Source organism: Chiloscyllium punctatum, chromosome 45, assembly GCF_047496795.1.
Source record: "Chiloscyllium punctatum isolate Juve2018m chromosome 45, sChiPun1.3, whole genome shotgun sequence".
Classification (NCBI taxonomy): domain Eukaryota; kingdom Metazoa; phylum Chordata; class Chondrichthyes; order Orectolobiformes; family Hemiscylliidae; genus Chiloscyllium; species Chiloscyllium punctatum.
In genome coordinates, this window is record NC_092783.1 from 44,912,247 (window position 1) to 44,934,039 (window position 21,793).

At 41.2% G+C, this 21,793-nt stretch overlaps 1 protein-coding gene across 6 annotated transcripts in view; it reads right to left on the minus strand.

Annotated features, from left to right (window-relative positions):
* LOC140467331 (uncharacterized) overlaps window positions 1–21,068 on the minus strand; it is a 118,124-nt gene extending 97,056 nt beyond the window's left edge. For 3 of the 6 annotated variants that reach the window (XM_072563610.1, XM_072563611.1, XM_072563609.1), the window contains exons 1-3: window positions 20,764–21,067; window positions 6,230–6,421; window positions 4,939–5,035 (exon numbers count right to left, since the gene is read on the minus strand). In XM_072563610.1, coding sequence (XP_072419711.1) covers window positions 4,939–5,035; window positions 6,230–6,421; window positions 20,764–20,827 — 353 coding nt within the window. In that variant the 5' untranslated portion in view covers window positions 20,828–21,067. Of the gene's footprint in view, window positions 1–4,938; window positions 5,036–6,032; window positions 6,051–6,229; window positions 6,422–20,763 lie in introns of those variants that run through there. The other 3 variants (XM_072563612.1, XM_072563613.1, XM_072563614.1) reach the window with 2 other exon arrangements.
* Between the last annotated feature and the right edge of the window lie 725 nt (window positions 21,069–21,793).

Below are 21,793 nucleotides of genomic sequence, written 5' to 3' on the forward strand. Positions count from 1 at the left end.
AAAGGTGCAGAAGCCACAGGGTCGTAGTCATGGGCGACTTCAACTTCCCAAATATTGATTGGAAGCTCTTTCGATCAAGTAGATTGGATGGGGCGGTGTTTGTGCAGTGTGTCCAGGAAGCTTTTCTAACGCAGTATGTAGATTGTCCAACCAGAGGGGAGGCCATATTGGATTTGGTACTCGGTAACGAACCGGGACAAGTGGTGGGCTTGTTGGTGGGTGAACATTTTGGTGATGGCGACCACAATTCTGTGACTTTCACCTTGGTTATGGAGAGAGATAGGTGCGCACAACAAGGTAGATTTTACAATTGGGGGAAGGGAAATTACGATGCTGTAAGACAGGATTTGAGGAGCATACGTTGGGAGCATAGGCTGTTAGGGAAGGATGTGGTGGAAATGTGGGACTTTTTCAAGGAGCAGATACGACGTGTCCTTGATATGTATGTACTGATCAGGCAGGAAAGAAATGGTCGTGTGAGGGAGCCTTGGTTGACGAGGGAGGTTGAATGTCTAGTAAAGAGGAAGAAGGAGGCTTACATAAGGTTGAGGAAACAAGGTTCAGACAGAGCAGTGGAGGGATACAGGATAGCCAGAAGGGACCTGAAGAAAGGGATTAGGAGAGCTAAGAGAGGGCATGAAAAATCCCTGGCGGATAGGATCAAGGATAACCCCAAGGCATTCTATGCATATGTGAGAAACCTGAGAATGACGAGAACGAGGGTAGGTCCGATCAAGGACAGTGGTGGGAGACTGTGTATTGAGTCGGAAGAGATAGGAGAGGTCTTGAACAAGTACTTCTCTTCAGTATTTACGAACGAGAGGGACCGTATTGTTGAAGAGGAGAGTGTGAAACGGACTGATAAGCTAGAAGAGATACCTGTTAGGAAGGAAGATGTGTTGGACATTTTGAACAACTTGAGGATAGACAAGTCCCCCGGGCCTGATGGGATATATCCTAGGATTATGTGGGAAGCAAGAGAGGAAATTGCAGTACCGTTGGCAATGATCTTCTCGTCTTCACTGGCAACTGGGGTGGTACCAGGGGACTGGAGAGTAGCGAATGTTGTGCCCCTGTTCAAAAAAGGGAATAGGGATAACCCCGGGAATTACAGGCCAGTTAGTCTTACTTCTGTGGCAGGCAAAGTAATGGAAAGGGTACTGAGGGATAGGATTTACGAGTATCTGGAAAGACACTGCTTGATTAGGGACAGCCAGCACGGATTTGTGAAGGGTAGGTCTTGCCTTACAAGTCTTATTGAATTCTTCGAGGAGGTGACCAAGCATGTGGATGAGGGTAGAGCAGTGGATGTAGTGTACATGGATTTTAGTAAGGCATTTGATAAGGTTCCCCATGGTAGGCTTATGCGGAAAGTCAGGAGGCATGGGATAGAGGGAAATTTGGCCAATTGGATAGAAAACTGGCTAACCGGTAGAAGTCAGAGAGTGGTGGTAGATGGTAAATATTCAGCATGGAGTCCAGTTACAAGTGGAGTTCTGCAGGGATCAGTTCTGGGTCCTCTGCTGTTTGTAATTTTTATTAATGACTTAGAGGAGGGAGTCGAAGGGTGGGTCAGTAAATTTGCAGATGATACAAAGATAGGTGGAGTTGTGGACAGTGAGGAGGGCTGTTGTCGGCTGCAGAGGGACTTAGATAGGATGCAGAGCTGGGCTGAGGAGTGGCAGATGGAGTTCAACCCTGCCAACTGTGAGGTTGTCCATTTTGGAAGAACAAATAAGAATGCGGAATACAGGGTTAATGGTAGGGTTCTTGGTCAGGTGGAGGAACAGAGGGATCTTGGGGTCTATGTACATAGATCTTTGAAGGTTGCCACTCAGGTGGATAGAGTTTGTAAGAAGGCCTATGGAGTATTATCGTTCATTAGCAGAGGGATTGAATTCAAGAGTCGTGAGGTGATGTTGCAGCTGTACAGGACTTTGGTTAGGCCACATTTGGAGTACTGTGTGCAGTTCTGGTCGCCTCACTTTAGGAAAGATGTGGAAGCTTTGGAGAGGGTGCAGAGAAGATTTACCAGGATGTTGCCTGGAATGGAGAGTAGGTCGTACGAGGATAGGTTGAGAGTTCTCGGCCTTTTCTCGTTGGAACGGCGAAGGATGAGGGGTGACTTGATAGAGGTTTATAAGATGATCAGCGGAATAGATAGAGTAGACAGTCAGAAACTTTTTCCCCGGGTACAACAGAGTGTTACAAGGGGACATAAATTTAAGGTGAAGGGTGGAAGGTATAGGGGAGATGTCAGGGGTGGGTTCTTTACCCAGAGAGTGGTGGGGGCATGGAATGCGCTGCCCGAGGGAGTGGTAGAGTCAGATTCATTGGCGACCTTTAAGCGGCATTTGGATAGGTACATGGATGGGTGCTTAATCTAGGATAGAAGTTCGGCACAACATCGTGGGCCGAAGGGCCTGTTCTGTGCTGTATTGTTCTATGTTCTATGTTCTATGTTCTATGGTGTCAGAAGTGTAGATTAGGTCACTTTATACATCAACAGCAACTAAGGGAAGTTAGGACAGTGAACTCAAAGGTGAAACAGCGTGGTAAGATGCAGATAGAAATCTCTAAGGCCAAGAATTCTCACAAGCTTTGGCAGGAAAGACAGCTGGGTGAATGATAGAAAATTAGTATTTTAAATGATGGGCAAATATGTAGAATAAGGTGAGGGATATTGCCAGAGGAAAAGAGAGAACATGCCAAGGTGTCATTGCTTGTGTTTCAAATTTCTTCTCGGCAAACCCTGTCATGAAAAGTTAAAAAGATGTTCATGTCTATGTAACCCAGTTTGCCTGGTTTTCTGAACCACAAACCACTCCAAAACAATTACCATCATTGCAAAATTTCCATCCAGGCACTCACATTCCAATCAGTTAAATCAATGTTTGTTGTATGAATTCAGGTAGTGGGCAGGATAGAAACAACCTGAACATATCCGTCTGAAGAATAAAGGTATGATTTTGAGATATGAGAGATGGCGTATCCCAAGATGTTATTTTCTAGCATTCATGTATTGACAGAGTTGCACTCAGCTATAATCTATACCAATGATAAATCAGGTTGTTTTATGGAACAGTTTACTTGGAGAAATCCTTATTGTCCCACCGTACCACAACATATATTTCTACCTAACAGGTCGGCGTCAGAAGTTATTTACTAATTCCAATATGTCAGTTGACTGGATTGTTGTTAATGGAAGACTCATGTCGGATGTTTTTTTATTCTTTAGTCATTTTATATAAAACACTGCAGACCAAATTTTAGGCAAAATGAGGTCATTATCTTGTTCTGGAGTCATGGGACAGAATTAAATGCAGCCGGATACACTGAGAAACAGGGAAGTAAGGTGAGTTTTGAGAAGATTTGTAGCTCAGGTTGAGTGGTGTCCTTCCTCATCTGTATGTAAGGACACTAGTGAGAGATGGTCATGTCATTTAGTGGTGAGTTGATGTTCATGTATTCTGGTGGATAGTTTGCTGCCTGTTTGTCCAATGTAGTGTTTGTTACAGTCCTTGCACAATATTTTGTAAATAACGTTAGTTTTGCCTGTTTGTGTAGGGTGTTTCAAGTTGATTAGTTGCTGTTTTAGTGCATTGGTGGGTTTGTGGGCGACCATGATGCCTACTACTCAGACCCCTTGACAGATGAGGAAGGACACCACTTCGACTGGGACAACACATCCATTCTAGGACAAGCCAAACAGAGACACGCACAAGAATTCCGAAAAGCATGGCACTCCAACCGGAACTCTATCAACAAACACATCGCGTTAGACCCCATCTACCACTCCCTGAGAAAAAAACAGGAAATGACATCACCACAAGAAATGATGTCACTAACCCAAAGAAACCCAAACATATAAATAGAACACAGGAATTAGCAACAGTGCTTTGCTCGGAGGCCTACTGAAGATATTACCTAGTGGGGTGACGAAAAGTCTGGAAATGAACCTTCCAGCTCAGTGAGCAAACCAATAGCCAGGGAAGTAAGGCCAAATTATAGAGGGATTTGATCCATGTCATTTTTCCAATGGAAGGAAAACTTCCACAATAAAAGTTGGCTGCCCAAATCAATGATGTGGGAGTCACAGTTACTGGAGGTGGGATCAATTATGTCCAATAAAACAGGCCAATGAAAACTATGAACACATTGCAATCCAGTGGTGGCCTCAGGATATGCATGGATGTGACACAGATTTCCCAAATCTCCCAAAAGCTACATAACATGACCCCGTTTGGTTTGCCGACAGCATCCTGCATGGGGTGGTCTCCAGAAGTCAGGCATTGCCAGTAAATCAAGAGAGCCTGCATGAGGCAGGGATTATCCAATGAAAGCCACTCTTGTCCTTACCTGCCATTACTTCAAATATTGACTTCTCCACCTCCTGAGGCTGCCTGGCTTGCTGTGTTCTTCCAGTCTCCTGCCTATCTACTTTGGAATCCAGCATCTGCAGATTTGTTTTGTCTCTATCCCTTCTTGTGGCCCATGATTCCCATCACATGACTCTCATCCTGCTCTCACTCACCTCTGGCTTTGGATAATCTGGTGATCCTGGTGAGGGTATGCTCTCCAACATGAGGAGCAGTTGGCCTTGAATTTGTTGGCAGCTCTTGAATACACTTTTTGTCACAGAAGACTTCAACTATGCAGGAAGCACATCAGAGGCTACTTAAATTCTCAATGTGCACTTGATCCCATCAAGACTGTCACTATAGAATGTTTAAATCCAGTACTCCACTGTGCTACACCGCAACTTTATTCCATGATCCATACATCGTGCTATATTCTGTTGTGAACATGTCCACCCATATCTACATTTACTAACTTGAGCTTGCCACCACATACAGTCTCAGTAATCACAATGTCAATTACAATGTGGCCATCCCAGATCAGTTATGTGAATCTGTGATACTGTGAGGTAACGCTTACCCTTCATTGCAGTAGTAAGTTGCCGTGTCCCCAAACGTTTCACCAGTAGCAGTGTAATAACCATTTTGTAAATCCTTTGGCCGGCCACATGTTTTAGCTGTGGAAAACATAGACAAAGAGATATTTTAAACATCGTTTGAATGTTTACACTAATCCCAATATTATGAAGCATCTCTCACCAGAACTCTAACCCAAAAAACTAAAATGTTTCAAATTATGTAAGAACATGAATTTACAGTGTGTTCTGGTATAACACGTCAGTGGCTTTCCTCTGAAACCTTGCATTACTGAAAATTGCTCTGTAGAAGATCACTATACCCGTTCAGTGGAAAGCTCTCCTTATCCAAAAAGTGTCAATGATTCGTCAATTGCGTTATGGCCAATTTGTATTGACAAAATATGCGTTATCATAAAAACAGTAAATGCTCCAACTATGCTGGACTCAATAACTGAATATAATGCCTTAAATTGATTGAATATTAATTGTACAACTTTTGCTGAATTTTACACATGACTGAGTTAATTCATGTTGTCCTTCAATAATAGCAACCTTGAGTTAATGCAGCAGTTTACATCTCCTCAGGATGTTTCTGGGCACTTCAAACGAAGTTAAATATGAAGAAGTAAATTTACTATTCTGATGTAGAGAAACAAAGTAGTATAATTGCACAAATAACCATGCAATAAATAAATGGATAATTTGTTTTCTTTTGTGGTATTGGTTAATGGATGTGTTGGTCAAGACACCGGGGAACACCTTGTTACATATAATGCCAACATACGTTTTACAATCACCCAAAGTGGCTTGGGTTTAAGGTCTCATTCAAAATAACAATACCTTCAATAGTGTAACACATCAACAGCACTATACTGAAATATTAGGTCCCTAATTGCAGCTTGAATCTCAGATCTTCTGATTCAGAAACCGGAACATGGAGCCACAGCGGACCACAGGACTAATACTTAAATCTGAGAAGATGTGTAAGTAGTCTTGAATTCATAAAGGATTTAAGCGCCACAAGTTAATGATTGCATTAGCATGCAAAGGAACTAGCCTTTGAGCTGCTTTATACGTTCAAACATGTAATATTTACCTCAAATCTGGGCTGTTGAGATTTTTCCAAAAGTACAAAATTAACCTTACTTCAAAATTACATCATTGCCCGCAAAGTACTCCGAGATGCCTTGTTACTAAAAAAAAATTTGTATAAATGTAAGTCTTTTGCTTACTTATTTCATAAACAAACTTAAAAGAGAAGCAGTGAAAAGTTACATTGACATGTATACTTACGCAGGCAACTCATCTTTGGCTCTGACCAAGTTAAACTGGCTTGACAAGTGACATCATTTGGAGTGTTGTCATCCCAAGCGTAACCCGGCAAACATTTGTAGGAAACAACATCGCCCACAGAAAAATGTTGCCGAACGAGATACTGATCCAGTAGGACAGCACTTTTAACAACTGGAGGTTTTTGGCACTGATCTGCAAAGATAATAATTATTTTACAATTTATATTATATCTCACCATGATGGCAGTAATATATAGATTATAGATTTTCAACTTTCATCATCTTATTTCAATATCCAATACCTTCATGGACTAAAATTGTTTCCAATCAAAAAAGGAGAAAACATTGACTTAAGATTGGAGTAACGATCATCTGATGAAAAAGCATCAAGCTCATGAAAGTAAAGAGACAAAGAAAGACAATTTGAACAAAATTAATATTTTCTCAAATGGTACCGAAAGTCTATCAAGCCTGAAGAAACCTTTGTCTTCTATTTTTGATTAGGTCTTTCTGGACGTTTCAGACCTTAGGCTAAAAGTTGCTTACAGATTATCCTGCTTGAAATAAAAACAATGACACCAAGAATGGGGATGCACAATTAAACTGTATTTCATATAAACAGCTTTCAGACAGAGCAGAGAAAGAGAATGGATTTGTAACAGAATTATTTAGAAGGCTTTCTCTTTCTCTCTCCATATTTTCTTCTTAACCTCTCAAATGTGAGCATCAGTGAAAAAGCAAATCAGAGAAATAATAACAATTTCCCAAGAAATCAAGGGCTATTGCTGATGGTCAGAGACATCAACTCAGTGGTCCCAGGTTCAACTCTTACAACTCAAGTACTCCAGAACTTTTAAAATGCATTTTCTTTATTTTTCCTTTCTCCTAGACATCTTTTTTCTTCTTAAAAACATTAACCTTGTTTTTGTCTATGTCTTAATTATCATATTATATTGAAGTTCTTGAGGTTAGTAAATCATAAAATTTATCTTACTTTCATTCAAGAAACCTTGTAATTGGCCCTTAACTTTGACTAAGGATCTATTTTAATTGCAGTGTGATATAGTTGGACATTTAAAAGAAATGAAACATTAATTGCTACAGAGGGGAATTAAAAAGAGCAAGACAATTCATACCTTCTCAACCAGTTATTTCCACTTATGAAACGGTTAAACGTCCTTATCCTTTACTGTGCAACACATTATCATCAACTATAAAGAACACTTCCTATATAAATAAACAGGTACACTCATATTCTAGACTATGGAAAAGTCTAATAATGCAGATTCAGAAGTTCAAATCTCATTATGCCAGTTGGGAATTTAAATCAAGTTAATTGAGTACATTTGGAATCAAAATTAGTGCCAGTATTGGTAATGATATAAATACTGATTGTCAGTTAATCTAACTAGTTCACCAAGATTCTTTCGGGAAGGGAACCTGTCTGGTGTAGCCTAAATATAACTTCAGACAACAGCGCTGTACTCGATTCTTAACTGTACTCTTTATTGGCCTAACAAAGCACTCCTTTGTCAACATTATCTTCTCAAGAATAATCAGGGAAAAGCAGTAAGTACTTGGTCTGCCATATCCCATATAACCACCCACATCCCATCAACAAATTAAAATTAAAGCTGCAAAAATAGATGGAAGAAAGTGACACAGTATGAACAAAATATTAATTTTCAAGACACAAGCCTAAAAGCAATTGGACTAAACATTTGGGCTCTTCTTTATTTTAATGTTGATCACTATATAGCGCTCAGGATAAAATTAGTGTATTTTAACAGTTGGTTATATGTAAGAGAAAGCAAAACACTAAAACATTAGGTTGGAATCACAAACTTTAGGAAATTATTATTGAAGAAACAAATGTATATCAAATATACACATCATATATAATCTTTTAATTGACATTATCTGTCATATTAACAATTTACATTTCGATTCCTATAATACACCTTGAGGTTTGTTTTCCATTCTTCATTTTAATGGGGAGATGAGAAGTAGGGGCCACACTTTTAATATACAACTTAAATCTTTTCAGACAGAGATGAGGAGAATGCTTTTTTACCCTTAGTCTGTGGAACTCACTTCCCTAGAAAGCAATGGAAGCTCATGTAACTTGGGTGGATTTTTGATAGACAAGAGAATCAAGCATTGTGGGAGGCAGACAGGAAAATGAAATTGAGACAATAATCAGACCTGCCATGATGTTATCAAATGGTGGATCAGTTTCAAAGGACCGAATGGTCTAACTCTGCTTCTAAGTCCCATTTTTTATGTACTCTATTCTTAATCCTTTTTACATTTTCTGCAGAGCACATCTAAGGACACGGGTATTTGATCTGCCTCAAACCTTGTAGCAATGATCATTCTGAGCAAATCAAATCAGAAGGCAAAAGACAGTAATATATAAATAATTCTTACTCTGCACTTGTGACAAACCCCCTAATAGCAGTAAGGAGATCGAAGAACTCACAGGCTGGCAGATTTTGGAAAAATGCAGATGTTAACAGGGTGTTATTATGGGCAACTTCAACTTTCCCAATATTGATTGGAACTTCCTTAATGCAAGTGCTTTGGATGGAGCCATTTTTGACAGGTGTGTTCAGGAGGGTTTCCTGACTCAGTATGTGGACAGGCTGACAAGTGGGGAAGCCATTTTGGATTTGGTGCTCGGCAATGAGCCGAGACAGGTGTCAGATCTCGTGGTGGGAGATCCCTTTGGTGACAGTGACCACAACTGCCTCACAATAACCACAGCCATGGAGAGGGAAAGGAGCAGTTACCAAGGGAAGATGTTTAATTAAGGAAAAGGAAATTGTGATGCTTTCAGAGAGGAGTTGGGAAGTACAGATCGGGAACAATTGTTCCACAGAAAGGGCACGACAGACATGTGGAAACTGTTTAAGGAGTAGTTGTTGCAAGTGATACATAAATTTGTTTCTCTAAGACAGACAAGAAAGGGTAAGATTAGGGAGCATTGGATGACGAGAACAGAGGAGCTTCTCGTCAAAAGGAAACAGGCAGCTTACGTTATGTGGAGAAAGCAAGGATCTAGCACAACTTTAGGGTATTAAAGGCTTATTAGAAAGGAGCTCAAAAATGGACTGAGGAGAGCCAACAGGAGACATGGAAAAGGCTTGGCAGGAAGGATTAGGGAGAACCCCAAGGCATTTTACTCATATGTGAGGAATAAGAGAATGATCAGGGAGAAGGAGGGGCTGGTCAGGGATAGAATAGGGAACGTGTGCGTGGTGTCCGAGCAGATCGGGGAAAGCACTAAATGACTGTTTTGCTTCTGTTTTCACTCAGGAAAGGGACCTTGTTGTGAATAAGGACTTTGAGGAGCCAGGAAACAGGCTTGAACAGATTGAGATTGAGGAAGTTGATGTGCTGGAAACTTTGGCATACAATAAGACTGCTAGCTCATAGCGCCAGACCAGATTTATCCTAGGTTGTTCCGGGAAGTGAGAAAGGAGGTGGCTAAGCTGCTGGTGAAGATCTTTGCTTCCTCACTCTCCACAGGAGTCGTACCAGAGGGCTGGAGGGGGACGAATGTTGTCCCCCTTTTCAAGAAGTGTCACAGGGAAATCCCTGGTAATTATAGATTAGTCAGTCTTAGGTCTGTGGTCAGCAAGATTTTGGAAATAATTCTGAGGGATTGGATTTATGACTATTTAGAAAACCATAGCGTGATTAAAAGCAGTCAGCATGTCTTCCTGAGAGGCACGTCATGCCACACAAATCTGATTGAGTTCTTTGAGAAGGTGATGATACAGGTTGATGAACATTGAGCAGTGGATGTGGTGTATATTGACTTCAGCAAGGTATTTGATAACGTATGGGATACAGGGAGATTTGGCTCTCTGGATTCAGAATTGGTTGGCTGACAGAAGGCAGAGTGTTGTTGTAGATGGAAAGTATTCTGCCTGGAGATCAGTGGTGAGTGGTGTCCCACAGGGCTCTGTTCTTGAGCCTCTGCTCTTTGTAGTTTTTAATGACTTGGAAGAGGAGGTTGAGAGCGGAGTTAGTAAATTTGCCAACGTCACAAAGGTTGGAGGTGCCATTGATAGAATTGAGGGTTGTTGTAGGCTACAGCATGACATAGACAGGATGCAGAGCTAGGCTGAGAAATAGCAGAGGAGTTCAACCTGGATAAATGCGAAGTGATGCATTTTGCAATGTCCAACTTGAGTGCTAAATACAGGATTAAAGACAGATTCTTGGAAGTGTGTAAGAACAGTGGGATCTTCATGTTCAAGTACAGAGATCCCTCAAATTTACCACCAATTGGATAGTGCTGTTAAGAAAGCATATGGTGTTTTGGCTTTTATTTAACAGGGGGATGGAGTTTAAGAGCTTCAAGGTTTTGCTTCAGCTCTACAAAACCTGGTGATACCACACTTGGAATATTGTGTCCAGTTCTGGTCGCCCTACTATATGAAAGATGCGGAGGTTTTCGTGAGGATGCAAAGAAGGTTTACCAGGATGCTGCCTGGACTAGAGGGCTTGTGTTATGAAGAGAGGTGGACTAAGCTCAAATTTTTTTCTCTGGAGAGGAGGAGGAAGAGAGGTGACCTGATCGAGGTGTACAAATAAATGAGAGGCATGAATAGAGTCGATAACCAGAGCAGGATTGACTGCCATGAGGGGTCATAGTTTTAAGGTGTTACAAGGAAGGTATAGAGGAGACATCAGAGGTAGGTTCTTTACACAGAGAGTTGTGAATGAATGGTCTGCGTTGCCAGCTGTGGTGGTGGAAGCAGAGTCACTGGGGACTTTAAGTGACTGCTGGACATGCACATGGACAGCAGTGAATTGAGGGGTGCATAGTTTAGGTTATTTTATTTTAGGTTAGGAGTAATCCTCAGCACAACATAGTAGGCCAAAGGGCTGTACTTTTCTATGTTCTGTGTTCGATGTTCTAGGAGCTTTGCTTATCTCCTCCGCTGATGGCTTTGTTCAAATCTGGATCCTTTGTACCATGAGTAATATACGTACATCTGTAATTTCATATTCCATGACATGGATATTATGTTGGCTTAGTGGCAGGAAACAAAATGTTCATGGGTGTTTTTTTGAATTGGAAGCCTTTTCCAGTGGGATTCTTCAGCAACCAGTGCTCAAGGCCTCTGCTTTTTGTGGTGTAAATAATCATCTGTTTTTAAATGTAAGGGGCGTAGTCAAAATGTTTGCAGATGACACAACAAAATTGGTTACATGGTTGATAGTAAGACAGATGTTTTCTGCAGTCAAAAACTATCAACAGACTGATCTGATGGGGATAAAAGTGGCAAATGTAAGTCAACCCAACAAAATATGCAGTGATACACTGGAGGAGGTCAAACATGCAAAAGGAATAGACATTAACTGGGAGAACACTGATAGGGACCTTGGAGAGAATGTCCACAATTCCCTGAAGGTATCAGGACAGATTGAAAAGATCAACTAGGAGAAAGTGAGGACTGCAGATGCTGGAGATCAGAGCTGAAATGTGTGTAGCTGGAAAAGCGCAGCAGGTCAGGCAGCATCCAAGGAGCAGGAAAATCGACGTTTCGGGCATGAGCCTTTCTTCAGGAATGAGGAGGGTGTGCCAAGCAGGCCAAGATAAAAGGTAGGGAGGAGGGACTTGGGGGAGGGGCGTTGGGATTGCATTAGGTGAAGGAGGTTAAGGTGAGGGTGATAGGCCGGAGAGGGGGTGTGGACGGAGAGGTCGGGAAGAAGATTACAGGTCAAGGAGGGGGTGCTGAGTCCGAGGGTTGGGACTGAGATAAGGTGGGGGAGGGGAAATGAGGAAGCTGGAGAAATCTGCATTCATCCCTTGTGGTTGGATGGTTCCTAGGCGGAAGATGATGTGCTCTTCCTCCAGGCGTCATGTTGCCATGGTCTGGCAATGGAGGAGGCCAAGAACCTGCATGTCCTTGGCGGAGTGGGAGGGGGAGTTAAAGTGTTCAGCCATGGGACGGTTGGGTTGGTTGGTGCGGTTGTCCCAGGGGTGTTCTCTGAAACGTTCTGCAAGTAGGCGGCCTGTCTCCCCAATGTATTTACTGCATCTGCTGCACCCGATGTGGCCTCCTGTTCATTGTTGACAGGGTGTCCTGTCAACAGAAACTACTGAGAGGAGATGCAGTTCGGATGTAGGAAATTGTGAAGGGCCTTGATCAAATGGATGGAAACTGTCTGTTTACCTCAGCAGACAGGTCTGAAATTGAAGGAGCATGGATTTAAAGTGGTTAGCAGAAAAGTTAAAAGGGAGATGAGAACATATTTTTTACCCTAAATGTCTGGAACACTACTTTTCATCATTGATATAAATGATTTGGATGTGAGCATAAGAAATAGTTAGTAAGTTTGCAGATGACACAAAAATTAGAGGTGTTATGGACAGTGAAGAAGATTACCTCAGATTACAACAGGATCTTGATCAGATAGGCCAATGGGCTGAGAAGTGGCAGATGGGGTTTAATTCAGATAAGTGCAAGGTGCTGCATTTTGGGAAAGCAAATCTTAGCAGGGCTTATACACTTAATGGTAAGGTCCGAGGGAGTGTTACTGAACAAATAACCCCTTGGAGTGCTGGTTCATAGCTCCTTAAAAGTGGAGTCGCAGGTAGGTAGGATAGTGAAGGAGGCATTTGGTATGCTTTGCTTGATCATTCAGAGTTTTGAGTACCGAAGTTGGAAGGTCATGTTGCGGCTGTACAGTACATTGACTAGGCCACTGTTGGAATATTGCGAGCAATTCTGGTCTCCTTCTTATCAGAAAGGTGTTGTGAAACTTCAAAGGGCTCAAAAAAAAAAAGATTTACAAGGATGTTACCAGGGTTGGAGAATTTGAGCTACAGGAAGAGGCTGAACAGGCTGGGGCTGTTGGCCCTGAAGCGTTGGAGGCTGGGAGGTGACCTTATAGAGGTTTACAAAAATATAAGGGGCATGGATAGGATAAATAGACAGTCTTGTCCCTGGGGTTGGGAAGACCAGAATTAGAGGACATAGGTTTAGGGTGAGAGGGGAAAGATATAAAAGAGACCTAAGCGGCAACTTTTTAACACTGAGGGTGGTATGTGTATGGAATGAGCTGCCAGAGGAAGTGGTTAAGACTGGTACAATTGCAACATTTAAAAGGCATTTGGATGGGTTTGTGAATAGGTAAGATTTGGAGGGACATGGGCCATGCGCTGGCAGCAGAGACTAGCTTGGGTTGGAATATCTATCCGTGCTGTACAACTTTATGACTCTATGATTCTAATTGGCTGCAGATAGCACAGACACACACACCCGCAATTCACTTAAAAGGTGCCTGGATAACAAGTGCTACAACCTGCAAGGCTATGGACCAAATGCTGGAGAATGGGATTAGGCTGGTTGGTTCATCCTGGTTTGGTGCAGACGCTATGAGACAAGTACTCCATTTCTGTGTCATAAACATTCTACAATTTTATTCCATGAACCACTAGAAGACGAATACACTGTCACTGTGTATGATAACAAATAATAACTAAATTAAAGATAAGAAATGTAAATAAATATTCCATCAGGCACACTAATGTAATATATTATTTTCTGAATTGGGATTTTGTATACTACGTTGGTTTTGCTAATGCTGGGTATCAGGTCCTTTGTCCTGGTGAGCTGTTGTCTGAGAGTGGCTGTTGGTTTGTGTGTTTTACCATACATCAAGAACATTTCTGAACTGACAGCCAGACTACTACGACCACTAGGACTCATAACAGCACACAAACCAACAGCCACTCTCAGACAACAACTCACCAGAACAAAGGACCCGATACCCTGCATGAGCAAAACCAATGTAGTATACAAAATCTCATGCAAGGACTGCACAAAATACTACATAGGACAAACAGGAAGACAGCTAACAATCCGCATCCATGAACAACAACTAGCCACGAAACGACACGACCAGCTATTCTTAATAACCGCACATGCAGATGACAAGCAACATGAGCTTGACAACACTCCTATTATAAGACAAGCCAAACAGAGAACAGCCATGGAATTCCTAGAGGCATGGCACTCATCCACAGATTCTATCAACAAGCACATCGACCTGGACCCAATATACCGGCCACTGCAGCAGACAGCTGGAACTGACAACCGGAAGCGGCAGATTCAAACCATTATAAATGCCAGAGAAAAGATCACAGAAACGCTTCACAGGAGGCTCCCAAGCACTGAGGATGTCACCTAGACAGGGGACGAAATGTCTGCAACACAAATTCCCAGCACGGCGAACACAACCACAACAACGAGCACCCGAGCTACAAATCTTCACACAAATTTTGAATATAAATAGAAAGCAGGAGACAACAGCTTCGCTTCACTTGCAGGTCGCCACTGATGATGTTACCTAGCCAGGTAATGAAATGTCTGGATATCAAACCTACAACTCAGTGAGCAAACCTACACCCTCAACCTCAACCTGAGCTACAAACCTTCACAGACCTTGCAAGTGAAGTGAATTTTATGGAAATGATCAGGGCGCTAGCCAGTGAATAGGATTTCCCTGGGATCAGGATTTTTGGCAGGTTTGTAATACACCACACACCAAGTATTGCTCATGTTAGACGTCACACGGCACCAGATTATAGTCCAACAGGTTTAGTTGCAATCACAGGCTTTTGGAGCACTGCTCCTTCATCAGGTAAAGTGGGGACAACTGCACAGGCACAGAATATGTAGTTAGGGAGATAATGGCAAGATAATTCCAGGTAATTAAGAGTGTCAACAGATAAGTACAAATAGTGTATTGTTACCTGGTGAGGACACGATTGAGCCAATGGGTGGTTCCTTGGATTCAGAAACACACCCAGATGAGAAGACAGTGAATGTAGAAGGTAACAACTTATTCAAAACTGCATGAAACCTACTCTGATTACATAAAACTACTGGAGAATCTCAGAGTTGATGAAGAGGAAGAACTGTTTGTCAGCAACCTATATGCAGAAGCTAATTCCAAGTCTTCAATGAATGTTTTCAAAGGGCAGTCTGAGCAGATGTAGAACAGCCAATGATATTACCTTGGTGGATTGTGGAAGTAGGATGTAAGAAGGGAATGCAGTGTTGTTGGTTCTCTGAGGCTATAATCAGAACAATGTGAATATGACCAGGTGAGTGCAGCCCCACGGAAATGGACAATACAGGAATATTATTAGAGGAGGATTGTGTCATGGATCATGTCAATGGTGACAGGAAGATCAAGGGGGATGAGGAATTATATTCAACATGATCAAAGTCACAGGAATTGTTATTTATAACATTGCTTAAAATTGTTCATTAGTTCTTTGACAGGACCAAATGTCTAATTAAAGAGATTAAATCATGGAGTTCTATGAAATCTGGAAACGTAATAGAGAGATGACGATGTGTTCGAGAAAAAGGACTGGACTGAGATAGGATGGCAGAACGGTCAAATGTTGGAGTGCAGAGGAGAAGATTTATGAAAATGAATGTTCCACATAAAGTTTAGAGTACTTCAGAATGGAAAAATCTGCATTAGGCAGTGCACAGCTTTAAGATTAATGCCAGTTGGAATTGGTGCTATTTAGGAACTTAAGAGCTTTGGTATTCTCTGGATGGCTGAGGAGAATAGATTCTTATTAGTCAACAGAATCCAAAGTTATGGAGTTATACATGAAATTAAGGAATGCGAAATACCAACAGATTAGCTACAATCATATTTTATAGAACAGAAGAGTTGAGGGATCAAATGGGTCTAAGTTTACTCTAATTTTGTATGTTCTTGCACATGTTCAAATGACATATTGTCCTCAGTGACTGATCCACATGCAAAAGTAGCCAGTGAAAATGTAGGATCATTGTTTGTTAAATTAATTCATTAATTTATTGAGTGCATAACATAATAAAAGAAATGTTACTTTGGTTAAAAGAAAAGAAATTTACAGAGATATTAAAAGCCACTCTGTTTTGGAGAGCTGCAAAGAATGTATGTTGTTTGCAGTGCAATTCCATAGCAGTTGTGAGCGTAACCCAGTGAAAATAGAAATGAAATCTCGAACCCAATAATCATGTCAGCATTCATAGATCAGATACAGCTTCAAACCTTTTCACACTAACTAGCTTTATCATGTCCAAAAGATGTGTTTCTATTTCAAATGAAATTTATCTTGTTCAGGTTATGTCAAATAAGTTACCTGTAATATTAATCCAATACCAATCATCAATGATAGTAGAACAGATTAACAAAACTGAAGGTTTTCAAACTATGAAACATTTTATGTAATTTTAAACCATATTTCAGGAAGTTTAGATTATCTTTTGTCTCCACCATAAATTCCATCCTTCAGCCAATGGTTCCATTTGTTCCCTGGCATCTGTTTGAGGTTAAAACTGTTTGCAAACTTGATGTCACACTTGATCCTGAGATGATCCTCTAAATATCACTGTGAATTGCTAACTCCATCATTACTTCACCCAATTCTGCCCTTTCTGGATCATCTTCTGTTTAAATGCTTGCTTACCCCTTTGTTACCTTTAGACTTGACTATTCTGGCTAAAGGCAAAGTCACCATATTCCCAGCAGACCATACGGCTGCTGTCTTGTAGAGAGTCAACTAGTGTTGAGTCTAACCTGACCGTCATCACACTTCAGATGAAGGGTGAGGTTGAAGGAGCAGGACCATCTTGATAAACTCAGCTGGTGTAGGAATGAATTGATGATTCTAACCATTCCTTGACTGGTTGTAGCTATGTGACAACTCTCCCGACTTTTGCACAAACCACCCGATGTTAATTAAGGACGATTTTGCAGGATCATTTAAGGTTGTATGTGCTATTGTCATTTCCAGTGCCTTGGTCAATGCAAGGCGTTCTGTCAGTTTCATTCTTTTTATCAAATTTTGTAGTGATTTGATGCAACTAAGTGACTTGTTAGTCCAATGATCATTCACACAAACACCTACTTTATTGGGGATCTAGAGTCACATGCAGGCCAGACCAGATGAGGATGCCATATTTTCCTTCCCTGAAGTGCATTAGTGAACCAGATGGGTTTTTATGGCATTAATCTGCCTTTTAATTCCAGATTCATTTCATTGAATTCTGATTTCACCATTCGCCTGGTGGGATTCAAATCCAGTTTGTTTTTTAAACCTATTTAATTAACCAGATGAGAGATGTTATTGCACACCCCTGCAGCAGGTGAGACTTGAACCTGAGCCTGATTTTCCAAGGGTAGGGACACTGGAATTACATTGTGCCACAAGAGAGCTCCTAAGGCTCCCAGAGTATTAGCCTGGGTCTCCAGATGCTAGTAATAAAAATATTATGGCACTGCCTCTCATTTTATTATGAGATGTGCTATCAAATATTAAGTTGTAAATTAATCTACAGTTGGACTTGTGAAAGGCAATTTTAATCAAAAAAAAATCACTGGCTGAAACTTAAGATGGCTGAAACGAATTGTGAAGCTCTATTCCACTTCATGGAAAAGTAAATAGGCTCCAATAGAGTCAACCTCACCTCTCAAGGTGTAGACAGCTCTCCCAACTCATTAAGGTGAAGGATGTATCAATGAGCAGTCAATGGCAGGAACACTAAAACCTTAACCAAACCAGAGAGCAGTTACAGAATCAGAGAGATGTACAGCATGGGAACAGACTCTTCAGTCCAACTTGTCCACGCCGACCAGATATCCCAACCCAATCTAGTGCCACCTGCCAGCACCTGGCCCATCTCTCTCCAAACCCTTTCTATTCATATACCCATCCAGATACCTTTCAAATGTTGCAATCATACTGGCCACTACAACTTCCTCTGGCAGCTCATTTCATACACGTACCACCCTCTGCGTTAAAATGTTACCCCTTAGGTAACTTTTATATCTTTCCCCTCTCACCATAAACCTATGCCCTCTAGTTCTGGTCTCCACCACCCCAGGGAAAAGACTTTGTCTATTTCTCCTATCCATGCCCCTCATGATTTTATAAACCTCTACAAGGTCACCCCTCAGCCTCTGACACTCCAGGGAAAACAGCTCCAGCCTATTCAACCTCTCCCTATACCTAAAATCTTCCAACATGCTTATAAAATTTTCTAAAACCTTTCAAGTTTCACAACAACCTTCTGATAGGAAGGAGACCAGAAATGCATGTAATATTCTAACAGTGGCCTAACCAATGTCCTGTACAGCCACACCATGACCTCCCAACGCCTGTACTCAAAACTCTGACCAGGAAAGGAAAGCATATCAAATGCCTTCTTCACTACCCTATTTACCTGCTACTCCACGTTAAAGGAACTATGAACCTACACTCTGAGGTCTCTTTGTTCAGCAACATTCCCTAAGACCTTACCATTAAATGTATAAGTCCTGCTAAGATTTTCTTGCCCAAAATGCAGCACAACACATTTATCTAAATTAAACTCCATCTGCCACTTCTCAGCCCATTGGCCCATCTGGTCATTATCCTGTTGTAATCTGAGGTAACCTTCTTCGCTGTCCACTACACCTCCAATTTTGATGTAATCTACAAACTTACTAACTATACCTCTTATCCTCACATCCAAATCATTTATATAAATGACAAAAAGTAGCGAACCCAGCAGCAATCCTTGTGGCACTCCACTGGTCGCAGGCCTCCAGTCTGAAAAACAACCCTCCACCACCACCCTCTGTCTTCTACCTTTGAGCCAGTTCTGTATCCAAATGATTAGTTCTCCTTGTATTCCATGAGATCTAATCTTGCTAGACAGACTCCATGAGAAGCCTTGTTGAAGGCCTTACTGAAGTCCACTTCGATCACATCTAACACTCTGCCCTCATCAATCCTCTCTGCTACTTCTTCAAAAAACTCAATCAAGTTTGTTTCATGATTTCCCATGCACAAAGCCATGTTGACAATCCCTAATCAGTCCTTGCCTTTCCAAATACATGTACATCCTGTCCCTCATGATTCCCACCACCGACATCAGGCTCACTGGTCTATAGTTCCCTGGCTTGTCCTTACCACACTTCTTAAACTGTGGAACCACAGTAGCCAACCTCCAGTCTTCCGACACCTCACCTGTGACTATCGATTATACAAATATCTCGGCAAGAGACCCAGTAATCACTTCCCTAGCTTCCCACAGATTTCTAGGGCAAACCTGTTCAGATCCTGGTGACTTATCCACTTTCATGGCATTTCAAGGTATCCAGCACTTTGTCCTCTGTAATATGAACATTTTTCAAGATGTCACTATCTATTTCCCTACGTTCTATATCGTCCATATCCTTCTGCATAGTAAACACAGATGCAAAATACTCATTTAGTATCTCCCTCATTTCCTGTGCTCCACACAAAGGCCACCTTGCTGATCTTTGAGGGGCTCTTTTCTCTCTCTCTCTCATTACCCTTTGGTCCTTAATGTATTTGTAAAAACCCTTTGGGTTCTCTTTCACTCTATTTTCCAAAGCTATCTCATGTCTCCTTTTTGCCCTCCTGATTTCCCTATTAAGTATACTCCTACTGCTTTTATACTCTAAGTATTCACTCGATCTATCCTGTCTATACCTGACATGTGCTTAGTTCTTTTTCTTAACCAAACCCTCAATTTCTTTAGTCATCCAGCATTTCCTACACCCATCAGCTTTCCCTTTTCACCCTTCTTTCAGGGTGAAAGGACTCCCTCAAAGAATATACTTTCTCTGGACTCTTGTTATCTCATTTATGAAGGCTTCCTATTTTCCAGCTGTCCCTTTACATGCAAACTTCTTCCCCAATCAGCTTTTGAAAGGTCTTGCCTAACACCATCAAATTTGGCCTGTCTCCAACTTAGAACTTCAACTTTTAGATCTGGTCTATCCTTTTCCATCACTATTTAAAAACTAATAGAATTATGGTCACTGGCCCCAAAGTGCTCTTATGTGATATAACCTTTTGTGTGAAAAGTTGAACTGAGTCTTGACCACAGACTCTGCGCAGTTATTGCAATTAGCTGCCCCCCTCATATTCTCTCTCTCTCTCTCTCTCTCTACACAACAGCCCATCTAAGCATTGAACCCTGCTTTGTTAAGAAAGAAACACATGTGTACATTCTTACAAGAGGCAACATCTACTGAAAGCCACTGGAGTTCTACAAATATTTTACAGGGAGGCAAAGGACATACCAGCTGCAACTTGAAACACTACTCACCATTGCAATCTGTTTTCCCCAAACCAGACTGAGGAAACAATAAAATCAGTTAATCCTCATTACCTAGTTCAATTCTAGTCATTTTACATTTAGAAGGTTATTAATGCAATTTGCAGGAACTTGCCAATGTGAGAACGCATTCAGGCTTGGGCACTTTATCCTTTTAAACTCCCCAACAACGGTAACGCTTGGAACAAGCACGTTTAGTGATAAAATGTAATTGTAAGACAATAGGAGAAATATAGCCTGGCTTTCAGCCCCATCTGTCCTGGAAGTGTACTCAATTATAAAGCAAAATTATAATTTTAATCTTATATAATTCCCTAATAGAAAAAATGCACAATAAATGTGAGAGCTGGTGAAATGCTGACCTTACCTGGATTGTCAGTGAAACACAAAGTCACAAAAACTGCAACAATTAGGAAAATTTCCTGCCACATTTTCGCTCTAATGAGCTTGGATTCAGTGTTGTATGTTTAGAATCTGCTGCCTGTAACAATATACCACGGGACCAATATGTGTTTCTCCTTTCTGGTGGTAATATTAACGTCAGAATTAACCCTGAATCCGATGCTTCATTTGATTCGCTAATTCCTAAAACGACGTTGTTGTTTTTGGTTGCTCGTATCTGCTTGTAACAAAAGTTTTTAGTAGCGAGTGAGCTGATTGCAGTTAGCAGAAACTGTCTGTCATTATTTTTCCCCTTCCTGTAAACTCAACTGGACCCCACCCTATGCTTGCTTTAAAAAGTTATCGTGCACACCAGGGCTCATTGGTTCCTGAAAGCAAAGATAAAGACAGAAGTGACGCACTTTAAAAATAATTTCCACTTGTTGAGTCCGCTTTTGAAACCAAAGCCTTTGCATTGCCTGTCAGTTTATTTTTCACTTTTCACACTTGATAAAATCATGGTTATATGGAATGCAACATTATAGTACAAGACTAACAGCCATGTAATATTCCTTATGCACTACTACAGATCTGATGTATTACTATTGTATACAGTGCCTACAATTCTATAATAGAACTCTCCACAAACATGGATGTACAACACTACTGAACACAATCTACAGTTCTGAAAACTTACAATGCCTACTGTTCTGAAAAACAACATCCACAGATATATGATATGACTAGACACTATCTGCGCATCTATCATTCTACTATAGTTATGAATTACAAGAATTAGCTTTATTGTCACATGTACTCACATGAGTACAGTGAAAAGTTTGCAAGTTGTAAGAAACTAAATAATGAAGTCAATGTGACTAAGGGGAAGAGGAGGCAGGGAGCAGATGATGAATGCAAAGGGGCTAGTGGTCTGAGGTGCATTTGTTTTAATGCAAGATGTATAGTAGGTAAGGCAGATGAACATAGGGCTTGGATTAGTACCTGGGAGCATGATG